The 12591-nt window shown below is 45.9% G+C and overlaps 1 protein-coding gene across 8 annotated transcripts in view; it reads right to left on the reverse strand.

The window, feature by feature from the left end:
• The window catches only part of ABLIM1 (actin binding LIM protein 1), a 329208-nt gene that overhangs the window by 184718 nt on the left and 131899 nt on the right, over positions 1–12591 (reverse strand). For 2 of the 8 annotated variants that reach the window (XM_059882060.1, XM_059882056.1), the window contains exon 1: positions 7081–7229. The exons of the other annotated variants lie outside the window; for them this stretch is intronic. In XM_059882060.1, coding sequence (XP_059738043.1) covers positions 7081–7096 — 16 coding nt within the window. In that variant the 5' untranslated portion in view covers positions 7097–7229. Of the gene's footprint in view, positions 1–7080; positions 7230–12591 lie in introns of those variants that run through there. 8 annotated transcript variants of the gene reach the window in all.

Below are 12591 nucleotides of genomic sequence, written 5' to 3' on the forward strand. Positions count from 1 at the left end.
AATATAGACCGACAATAAGAATAGAGACAAGGCAATGGTCTCTATTAAAACTGCTTGAGGTTTTAATAACACATTTTAGCTCCTCAGATACTAAACGGTTGCAGCTCTTGTGAGCCAAGATAGCTCCTGAAACTGTCTCTAACCAAAGGATTCCAAAGAGATCTATGAACCGCAGTAAAAATGCTCAACGAACCCTTCAGAATTGAGAGTGATGGTTACAGATTGGCACATTTGTGCCATGACTCCCCCAAGCCAAGCTGAGCCCCAACTCACTCCCAGGAAAAGGTGCCCTGTAACTTCCCCCTGCTCCCACCCTGCCCAACCCCTACACATCCAGTGTCGTATACTGACAGCAGCTTCCTAGTCGCTCAAGTCTCACAGAAGGTTTCCATTTTATGAATCGAAGCTTCATCCTATGCTGCAAGAGAATCAAAATGAAAACAATGCTTTTGACTTTGCCATCTGCATTATAAGCAAGATAAAACTGGCGAGAGAGCAAAGAGGCTACTTATATAAAAGTTCTCTCTTCTCTGCCTAGAACACTGATCATTTTAGGGACAAGAAACCATGATAGTGTCCAAGTATGGTCCCTGAACCATGAGCATCAACATCACTTGGGAATTGCTAGAAGTGCAAAGTCTCAGGCCCTTTCTCAGATTTACTAAACCAGAACTCTGGGACCAGGGTCCAGAAATCCCCACTCTGATCAAACTCCCGGTGGCCCTCATGTCTGCTAACACTTGAGAACCACTGCCCTAGACAGTAATTTCTCTGAAAGCTTAAGAAAGCCAGCATCTTCACAGTTAAGTCTAAGTATTCAAAAAACTCAGCCTGTTTGATTGCGATGGGACACAGAAACTCACCCCTGGTGCCCCCCAGGGCACACTGGACCGTAATAGCATTAATCATGTCAGTGTGAACACAAATACAGTGTTTCAGAGAAAAGAGGTCATGCCTACAAATACTCACCCTCCCCCACTGCTAACAAAATTTGCCCTTGACTACACAGCTCCTGCCAGTTTGGGATAAACATATCTCTCGGTATGAGTCACCATCAGACCAACACACAATGAAATAGGAAGCTGTGCTGGTTTCTACTGTGCTGTGCCCAGAGCAGGCTCAACCACAATGGGAAGAAATCCTGCACCACTCACCCATCACTGAACCTTCTGAAAAGTCTGCTGACGCTCTAATGCTGGCTCAGGAAAACCCTCAGTGTTTTGGCTTTGGCATATGAGATGCCAGCAGTATGAGGACCCTCCTGCTTGCCTCCCAAGGGCAGTGAATATGATGATGACATCAAGAGCCCCCTCCTCACAGAGAATCAGTGCCAAGATTTTGCTTTTAGTGGGCTGGGTCTCACTTCAGATCAGATCAGATCAGTCGCTCAGTCGTGTCCGACTGTTTGCGACCCCATGAATCGCAGCACGGTCTCACTTAGGACATCTTTTCTGCAGGACTTTGGAAAGTTAATTTCTTGTTCTTTAAAAAAGAGTTTCTATGAAACAGTACTGGTTGTTTCATCCTCCCTGGTCACCTGACCAGGTCGTCAGAGAAGCAAGAGGCAGGATCACTTCTAAGTGGCCCAATCAGCTGAAGATTGCTCTCAAGAGCTCTGGGTAAATTTAAGTCAACGTATTCCTTCTCTCTGGATAAGGGAAAGGCTACCCACTCTAGTATTCTGGCCTGGAGAACTTCATGGACTGTATAGTCCATGGGTGACTCACTTCACTTCATTCCTTCTCTCAGATGTCTTCCCATAGTCAGCTGTAACTCTAATTGTGGAGACGAGGTCTTTTTCTTCTCTCTCTCTGTCTGGATAAGCATTTCTTTAGACATTAATGAGTAGGTGGCAGAGGGCAAGGATTTGTTGTGATTTTTTTTAATGTGAAGTTCTTTCCCTTAGCCTTAGAAATCCCACCATCTAGACAGCCCTTTGGTCCTGAAGACAAGTGGGGCAGAGTCATACTTCCTGGTGAGAGCAGTACTATTTCATTTATAAAACAGTAAGAGAAATTCACACTTGGGTTTTTTTTTTCCCCCCTCCAGTGGAATATGGTGACAAAACTGGATCTCTGCTCCCTCTAAAGATGCAAAGTTCACAACTGAGATATGTGTGTAAGTCGCTAATCCAGACAATGTAGTCTGAAGCTTGTAGCATTGTGGTGTCTCTTTAAATCAATAGTTTCCCTTTAGACTTTACTTAGGAAATTTTCTTTCCATTGGTGTCCCCTTGAAAAACTTGGGGCTTTTCAAGTTAAGGAAAAATGAACAATCTAGACAGTTGCAAGAGCAGGTCAGGGTAGGATACACTCACCTGGGAAGCAGGGTTGGGAAACCGAGTCTCGGAGGAGCTAGTCTACACCAACAGGGGGCCTGGGAGGCGACTCGAATGGATGATGAATTATCACACTGCAGAGAGTAATCTGTTCTCAGACTTCCCCAAGGATGGAACAGAAATGGGTTTCGATTACATTAGGCTGTGTGCACGCTCTTGAGTGGGGAGTGCTTGTGTGGGTGTGGGTGTTTGGGAGGAGTGGGATGGGGCAGAAGGACAGACACCGTTAGAGGCAGCAACACTTGGCAACTCTAAAGCTTGTTTCATAAGATGGTATATGAAGTCAGCAACTCCTGAGGGAGAGGGACACTCTTTCTTAAGTCGTACAAGTGATAGATTGTTGTTTAATTTCTCTGGTGTTGACTTAGGTGCTCAGAGTAATTCGAGAAGAATTTACAGAAGGGATGGGCCTTTGAAAACCATTGTAAGGAAGCAGAATTTGAGTTAGGTCATGGGCAAATATGCAAAAGGAAACAATATGTATTTCTTATGGGGCAGGAGGGGCAGAATGACACCATGATGGAGATGGAAAATATATCCATGATTATTCAAACAGGAAAAATGGGGGGGAGGGTTGGAGCATAGGTACAATTAGTGCAGATTCTGCAGCCATAATGGCCTGAGTAGAAAATCAGCTCTTCTACTTTTTAAGTGATCTCTGGCAAGTGGCTAAACTCCCACTAACCTCCTCTTTCTCATTTACTAAAGGGGAGGAGTGCCACTGACCCTGATGGGCTCAAAGATTATATGTGATGTATGTAAAGGTGTCAGTGCAAAGCCTGCCATTTCAATAACTGGCAGGTTTAATAATAATATTACAAATAAAACAAGACCGGCTTAGATGGGGGTAGGGAGGAGGTAGTTTAAGGACTTGGAGAGAATCCTCAATGATTAGCAGGAAGTTGTGAAATTTATCTTGTCACTCATTTAGGTTTTTCGCCTGGAAATATGATGACATCAGCATCCTAAGAGGATTACTTTGGTGCCCGTCTGTAGGACACATTTGAGACCCAGTATACCACTGTTCTTAGAAGCTGCTAAGAAACAAGATTGCCCCATATGTGTGTGTCTGTGTCCTGTACTCTGTGAGTGTGTGTTTCCATATTGTGTGTGTGCGTGCACGTGTGCATCCCATACACTGGAATGTCAGGTGGACGGTGAACATCTCTCCACCAAGGATGAACTAGAATGAGTCTCACTGGGTCCTGCTCTACTTAAAAGAGCTTCCCTGGTGGCTCAGATGGTAAAGAATCTGCTTACAATACGGGAGATCTGGGTTCAATCCCTGGGTCGGGAAGATCTCCCAGAGAAGGAAATGGCAACCCCCTCCAGTATTCCTGCCTGGAGAATTCCATGGATGGAGGAGCCTGGTGGGTGACAGTCCATGGGGTCACAAAGAGTTGGACACAACTGAGCAACTAACACTTTCACTTTTCACTACTTTAAAAGCAAGTTGGGTCATCCAACAGTGGAAGAAAACTTTCGGGAAACACAACAAACAAAAAACGATGTGCTCAACTGTAGAACTGTTTTCCGTGATGTGCCTCCCTCACTGCTGAATATTCATCCTTTTTACATGAAGGATCAAACTTTTTCCAAACCCTAAGCTCCCTTATTATTTAAACAAATGAGTGTTTACATAACTTAATCTCTAATATTTGCTTATACTTATTTCCTCTAACACTAAGAAAAAATAAATCCCCTTCATGTTTATTTTTAAAACTTGCACTAGGACACACATAAGCTAGAATTAAAGTTTATAATGAGTAGACTAGGCCACTGGAGTTTAGGTAGATGAAAGTGTATTCAGGAAGACAGATATTGACTGATAAACCCACAAAAATCTCTCCTGCTTCTTTGTTACAGGACACAGCAAGGTTAAGATGCCCTTGAAAGCATCAGAGAAACAACTATTTCATGAAGATTCCCAGATCAATAAGGGTCTACAACTGGAAGTGGGTGGGTGCCTGGTTGGGAGAACAGAAGAGGATGAGGGTCAAAGTCGGTTGGCCAATGTCATTCCACACTTGCAGACGTGTGATCTGCCAGCAGGCTTTCTTTCTGTCAATGTCATGGAAACTTTATCCAGGAGAGAAAATGGCAACACAGACCAGCATGACCTAAACCATCTCCAAGCGATGAGCAACAGGGAACCTATGTCACTCCTTCAGAAGACTTCTCGTGCTCCTCAGGATGGATGCTACCATGACACAAACTCGCTCCCGGCTGATTCGTGTCTACCCCAAGAGGAAGGAAGAAGCTGGAACTCTCTGGAAGCAAGAGGAAGCAGAGCATACTGGAAAAGTCTCAGGATCAGGAGGGCACAGGTTCCAGATCTAGCTCTAACAATGGGCCAACCGGCCTCACTCTGAGAATCTATGACGTGCAGGTGTCAAGCTATGAACTGAAAAATTAAAGGTAGAGACACAGGGCTGCTTCGGAGAGGTTCACTGTCTGGTGATGGAGCCAGTGCGTGATAAATGCAGACACTGAGCCGTGTCCTCCTGTGATGGAACACAGAGGATGAGTCTCCTCTATGTTCTCCATCCACCCACTAGTATAATAAACCTGAACTTAGTCCAGTTACCTGCTGTGTGATTTTGAGCAATTTACTAACCCTTTCTGAAGCCCAGTTTTCTTGGGTCTAGGATGAGTGCCTGGACTGCGAGTGCTCCTGTGCCCTTCTGGCTTTAGAAGCTTTAATGAAATTCCTTTCTTTCCACTGAAGCCCTTGTGTACCCACCAAAAACCCTGCCTTTCCCTGCTGTTGACTGAGGTCAATGCAATCAGGGAGCTGGGAGGCAGAAGTGGAGACTGACATGGACCTCAAAATAGAAAAGGAACAGCCTTTAATCAGTGGCTAAGGGCTTAGATAAAACTAGTATGTGACCTCTCGGTGGCCTGTCCAAAGTGTTCTAGTCAGAAAGTGGTTACTGACTTGTAAAGCAAACGTGAACCCAGGCAATCCAAGCTTTGGGAAGTCTCTAATGACTTAAGAAGAGTTGCTATTTGGGGACTACTGACCTATAAAACATTCACCACGAACAGCAAGTCCAGGGCTTCCATGGGCCCCTGGGGGATGGAATTGGGAAGTGACCTTTGCAATCCTCTTTCCCATTGCTCATAAATTACTCATATTGGGGAAACAAACTCAAAACCATTAGCAGTAGAGATCAGAGTCAGTTTGTTTCAGCTGTAGGGGAGGTAAAAATGAAGAGACCTGACCTTGATTAAATGTCAACGTCTTTATTTAGGGTTCCTGGTAGCACCCCAAAAAGAGAGGAAATATTATTAGAAGCACCTTTATTCTCACTAAATCATTTCGTTCAATTACCCCTTAGTCGGTGTAAAACCAAAACTAAACCCTGTGATTTATGAAAGATACATAGGAGCAGAATGGACTGACCAGAAGCTGTTTCTCTTTGTGCTAAGGTGCGGCCCTAACACGGTTAGCTGTTGTGATCCTATTCCTCCATCCATCCACTAGTATAATAAACCTGAATTGAGTTTCCAACAATAGGGATCAGCTTGAGTTCAGCACGTTCACCTCACATTTACTCCCTGTAGGGGCTTTAAGAGAAAGTAGACAAAGATAAATCACGGAAATGTTGAAGACAGCGCCCAAAGAGCAGACATCTGTGTTTATGGAGAAAAGTATGTCCACAGTCAGGAAATGTGGCAGAATACATCCAGGCTTACCAAAACGCAAAATTCAGTGGTGGTTACTCACACTCTCAAATGATGTAGTGAAGGTCCCAAAGACATACTATTAACAGAAAAGAATCGAGCCACGAAAAAATGGTCAGAGAATGATCCTTTTTTAACACTTCTATCTATCTATCTTATTCCTTCTATAAGTTCTTGAAGGATACACACTATTAACAATTTTGCCTCAAGAGAAAAGGGGAAATGAAAGTGAACCAGGTAAGGGCAAGGAGATTTCATCTTTCACTCTCTAATCTCCTGTGACACTGCACTTTCTTAACATATGACATATTTATATATTACTTGGATAACTAAAATCAAACATTGTTGTGCTCTTTTACATTTCACAGACAAAGGAATAAGTTAAATAACAATTCAATTCTGAAAAGTTTAACTTCCATTTCGGACCACGCCCAGTGCATAAATACGGTACGCCTGTGCAGAGCGTGACTATCCTTTTCACATTCTTAAGACATGATTTGCCACCCTTGACATGTAACCCATCTTTTAAGGTGTTTGGAAGAGTGATTAGGGATGCCGCTGAAATGACAGGTTATTAGAGAGGCACACCTGGAATCTTAAAGACCAACCGCTTGGAACTTTGAGCTAAGCTCGGGCAGGTCCCAACACAGCCTAAACCTGGTAGAAGGGCCCTTTCATTACACAGCTTCATTAATGTATTGATTTGGGTGGGGGTGAGTGAGGAAGAGTGAAGGCTAGGATGAAGGCAGGAAGGCAAGTCTCAAACACAACCAAAAATTCCAAATGCAATAGCAATCAAAAAAGACACACGCCCTGGGAGCTCGGCTGTGCAAACACTCCAGAAATAGGAATGCTCTTGGGACGCGCCGTGGCTAAATGAAAGGTTCTTAATGAAGTAAGTCTCTGCTCTATGCAAACCCGGACTTCACAATACAGATTCTCACACCCAGAACATGTCTGCCTGGCTTTCCATTGATCGTCCCCCATTAGGTGGCCCAGCCCTGCAGCACCAGTGCAACTTCTGCAGCCATGCACAGGGATCGATATTTAATTACCTTTCTCCTTCACCATGGTAACCGGTGCCTTTGGCGAGCAGAGCGGGAGGAAACGGGAACAAAGTCTAGGAGTGGGAGCGCCGCTGGGCAGACAGATCGGCTGCTGCAGAGGCTGCGAGGAAGCGCCCGGCCATCTACTCGCCGAGTCCGGGCTTCTTTCTAAAATCCCGCCCCCATCTCTAGGGCCGAGCTCGGGTGCCGCCCCAGCGATCGCCGCCAAGTGGTGGCCGCGCCCTGCTCGGGGACGCTGCCCTTCGGCCGGCGCAGCCACTCGCTACAGCTGCTGCTGTAACAAATGCAAAATTCCAGTGTCCTAAGCTCTGGTCACTGACACCACGTAGCATTCCTCGTGTCGGCAGAACCGGCATCAAAATGATCCCCGAGCACCGGCCCCCTCCCGGGGTCTGATAAATGATTGCCAGGAGGGGGTGGGTGGGCCGGTGAGGGGCAGCCAGGGACTGTTCCAGTAAGTCAAACTAGTCGATTGGTAGCTTATTAGTTTCCTATAACTGCTGCTCTCTAAGATTCAGCTTCTCTCAGACCAACCGAATCAATAAAATTAGCCTTAATAGAAAAATAATGCAAGTGACGACTTCTAGTTCATTTCCTTCAACTTTTAAGGTCCTGGAGGCTCAGTGATAATGAAAAATGAATAATGATGTTTGATGTTGTCCCCCTTTACCTGAAACAGGGTGGGGGGAGGGGTGGGGAGAGAAGAGGGGACAGACTGGGACAATGAGGAGCCTGGGAAGAGGCATTTTTCAGGCTTCAGTCCCTCATCCAGGATCAAATCCAGAATCAAAGTAAAAACCTGACTTATCCTGTTAGGTGGGGTTCTGACTTTCCCCTTCTCCCTGATTCTTTAGCATTTTCTAGACAAGCCCCCTTGGTTCCCTATGTGTCAGGGAGGAGCCCTCCCAGCCCACAAAGCAAAGGGTGAACAGTCACACCCACATCCCTCACCCGCCTAACCCTGATCCTGGCTTTCAATTTCTGACCCCCAGAAGCACAGGTCTGTCTGCAGGGAGCAGGTAACTTCCAGTGGGTGGAGTCACCAAGCCGCCCACCCACCCCTTTCCAGCACCTGTCTCCCAAACCCAGATCGTTCACAGGCTCCCCACCGTGTGGGAGAGATGTGATGAGCAAGAGACACAAAGGCAGATGCTGCTGCTCTGGGAGAACAGCAGATGGACCACTCATCTTTCAGAACCAGAACAGGCCAGGATTAGACTGTTTTACTGCAAATATTGTACCATGTTGGGTCTAAGAGAGCCGCGGTAACAGAAAGGAATGAAGTCAGGCAACCTGCCTCATCGTTGCCTCCGAGCTTGTTTAGAGCTGAGATGACACCAGGCGGGGCTGGTTTTCTGCAGGGTTACAGTGGCAGAGCTCAAGCGGCTGTGACATTCCTACATCTGTGATTCAGGGCTTTACTATTTAAAGCCTGGGCATCTCCGCCTGTAAGAAAGGGCGAAGGCCCCTCCAACCCCTGGGTCATCTTTCCTATGACACAAACTTCTCCCACAGCCCTCCCTGCCCCCATCGCAGCCCCACAGGGTCATGTTTTTCCTAAGTCAGCGGCCAGCTGGAGAGTAAGCGCTGAAGAGCCTTTAAGCGGCTTCTCTAACCTCCATTCATAAAGAAGAGCCTAGCAATGAGAGCAGCGCGACCTCAGGGCTGGGCAGGGCTCAGGAGCAGGAAGAGAAGCCCTTTTCAACCCCCGAAATGTTCACGGCCAGCACTGCACAGTCTCCTTCCCCCATCCCTAACCCCCCCAGAGCCCTCAAGGAGATGCTGACAAGCAAAATGAAACTCAGGGAGCTAGAATTAGTTTGGCGCTGTGAGCCTCGCAGGTGAACTTATTTTATTATATTTTAGCTGCATAAATAGATTAGCACCTCACTGAGGCACTTCTCCCCAAGGCTTTCATGTTATTCGGTGCAAAGCTAAGGGAACAGAACTCTCTCTTTCTCTCCCCCTCTCCCTCCCTCTCTTCCTAATGGAATGCGACAGTAAAACACCGTGGGGTTTCTAGTCCAAACCAAATCATCATATAAATATTCCAGGTACTATGAATGCTGCTGCTGCTAAGTCGCTTCAGTCGTGTCCGACTCTGTGCGACCCCACAGACGGCAGCCCCCGTCCCTGGGATTCTCCAGGCAAGAACACTGGAGTGGGTTGCCATTTCCTTCTCCAGCTATGAATGCAGTGAGTTCAATTTCTCTTTTATTCAGGTGACTGTTTTTAATCCCGAGATTTTAGTTTATTAACCAAACTGATCCCTTATTGCGGCTCTGAGCCTACCTGTATACCTTTGTGGATGAACTGCTCAGAAAGCCCAGTTGAGGAAGACTCTCCAGGAGCTTTGGGGACTAAGCCAGCCGAGTAGCAGCTGGTGCCTATTCATTTTCAGAGGAGCCTTTTCCAAAGGAAAATACTACACAGTGGTTCAGAGAGATTTCTGCCCCCCTCCCTTCTTGTGTTTTCCATGGAAAGAATTTTCCTGTACCACAGTCAGAGTGAATGAGTCACCAGCATTTAGTTGCTAAATAACAGTCATATAGCTAAGGTCCCCCCCACCCTGCAACAGTCAGACACTGCTACTTTGGGATAAAAGCCTCCACGCTATACTTTTAAGATAACCAAAGAGGATATTACTACAGTTATTTTTGGACTGTGGCAGAGTAAAACCAAATTGTTTTTGTCTCCTTGCCTCAGGGCCAAATAGTTAAGAGCTTTGAGAACAGAAGCAAAGCACAGATATTTTGTGCTTTATAGTTAGTTCAAGCTACAAGAAGCGCCGCAAAATAAATGAAACAATTTAAAAACTGTACAGCTCATAAGACGACAGGACTTTTCATTATTATTTCTAGAGAAGATTTCCAAAGAGCTTATCTCAATCTCATTCCACTCAGATGAGATAAGACTTCATAATATAGACACCAACCTGTGGGTTCATCTGTTGTTTTATTCTCTCAAACTGACTGCTGCCTTGTCATTCACTCACAAAATGAAGGCAGGGTTGACCACAAGTGAGCAAAGGACAGAAACCATTTTGCTGGAGAGAAAAGCTTTGTGAGCACACAGCCACTCTTGGCAAAAACTCAAGAGTACATCACGTCCGCAGTGCCTGCCTATGTGCTGTCGCTTCAGTTGTGTCTGACTCTTTGCAACACTATGGACTGTCGCCCGCCAGGCTCTTCTGTCCTAGGGATTCTCCAGGCAAGAATGCTGGAGCGGGTTGCCATCTCCTCCTCCAGGGGATCTTTCCAACCCAGGGATCGAGCCCCCATCTCTTACGTCTCCTGTATTGATAGGTGGTTTCTTAACCACTGGTACCACCTGGGAAGCCCATGCCAATTAAGAGGGAAATGTGAAGACGAGAAAGAAGCAGCTGGATGGAGTCCACGCCCTCACTGCTCTCTTCTCTACAGAGTCATAGGTTTCCTGTGGCTTATGCATCCACAAGGCAGGAATTTCCAGACCCCCCCATCCTGGTCCCCAGGAGCCCAGGCTTCCAGATACCCCCTCAAAAGCTCTGGACTTATTGGCAAGAGTGCTCAAAATTCTTTCTAGCAGTATCTGGCTGGAAGAAAACTTGAGAATGAGTTTGTTATTAGCTTTCTACTTAATGTTTACATCTACCAATCTCACAGCAGACATTTATGGGGCATCGATGGTACACCAGGTCCAGGGCTGGCTGCACCACAGCAGGAAGAGAGAGATCACTGCGCAGGACTTGCTTACCATCAAGTGAAGGAGCTGCTCATGCACAAGGACTCAACATGATTAGGAAGGTGCTAAGACAGAAGCCGGTACACAGGACGCAGGGCAGTGCTGAGCCCAATCTGGGGGGGTCAGCAGAGGCTTCTAGGAGGAATGAAGGGGCAAGACAGGGCTGCCAAATGAACAAAGCGGGGAAGATCATTCCAAGTGGAGTCACAGGGCAAGAAGGTATCAAGATCAGTGTTCACAAGGATTAGGGAGAGCCTCAAGCTAAGGCCTCAGTGGCAGGTCATGGAAGGTTCAGAAGGCCACGGTAAGGAATTTGAGCCTTTGAAGGGATGTGATGAGAGCCTCGGACCTGAGCTACCTATTTCTTACAGGTTAGATTCAAAAGACCGTGGGTACATTTCAAAGTCTGCCATGATGTGTGTCCCATCACACTGCCTCCTTCCTACAAACTGGATTGTGTTGGTGTGGCATGTCCAGTGTTAACCAGATTGTGCCCATTTGTGCCTATGTTTATTCGTTTTTTTAAGACAGAGCCGACTCATTGGAAAAGACCCTGATGTTGAGAAAGATTGAGGGCAGGAAGAGAAGGGGGCAACAGAGGATGAGATGGTTGGTTGGCATCACCAACTCTATGGATATGAGTTTGAGCAAACTCCAGGGGATATGAAGGACAGGGAAGCCTAGCACGCTGCAATCAGGGGGTCACAAAGAGTTGGACATGACTTAATGACTCAACAACAAATATTTCCCCGAAAAATAGAATAAAATGACAGTCACACAAATAGCTTTTTGAGTAGCGCAAACCATTTGGGATTGACTTATCCTTCTGTAATAATGGCTTGCTGTCCACAATGAGGCTATGAGAGTTTCATACTTTTCCAGACTCCTGAGAGCGTAGTCTGCAGACCTCCAGGGAGAAAAACACTGGGGGTACTTTAAATGCATACACCTGCTCCCATCCAAGGTCTAAAGATTCAGATTTTCTGGTTAAGACTTGAGCTGCACCACCAGCTCCTTAAGTAATGAAGGACCACTGACTCGCTTAGCACACTGGCCTGTATCACCAAAAGTGGCTGAACATGTAATTCACAAACATAGCTATAGCCAATGCTGCCCCGTCTAAAAAAACAAACCCCATCTTCTCAGTGGGCTGAAATAATAACTGTCATTACATTCACTGTAATCTTCATGAAAATTTATTGGTAGTGACGATTCCAAAGTTTCCTACTGTCGGACACAAATTCCTAAATGTCTGATCCCTCTTGATCCTGATCCTACTCTTAGGTCTTCAATGGAGAATTCTTAGGATTTTTTCCATGTGAATCTCACAGAATCGGTGCCCAGCAAAGTTCTTTTCCATGAGTTCTTCAAGTAGAATAATTTACATTTGTATCCAAAACTTCTCTGTGGTCTTTCTCAGAAGTCAATTCTGAGTTTGGATCTAAGCAACAGATTGCAGCTTAAGAAAAATCACTAATGCATGTTAGTCACTCAGTTGTGTCCGACTCTTTGCAACCCCATGGACTATATATAGCTCACCAAGCTTCTCTGTCCACGGGATTCTCCAAGCAAGAATACTGGAGTGGATTGCCATTTCCTTCTCCAGGAGATCTTCCCAATCTAGGGATCGAACCCGGGTCTCCTGCATTGCAGGCAGGTTTTTTAGCATCTGATCCACCAGGCAAGCGTATTTAAAACTTTCCATAAATAATCCACTATAGATATTAACTGCAGGGGGAATGTAAAAATCAGTCGCTTTCCTACAAGTGTACTGGA

This window comes from Bos taurus, chromosome 26, assembly GCF_002263795.3.
Source record: "Bos taurus isolate L1 Dominette 01449 registration number 42190680 breed Hereford chromosome 26, ARS-UCD2.0, whole genome shotgun sequence".
In the NCBI taxonomy this organism is placed as follows: domain Eukaryota; kingdom Metazoa; phylum Chordata; class Mammalia; order Artiodactyla; family Bovidae; genus Bos; species Bos taurus.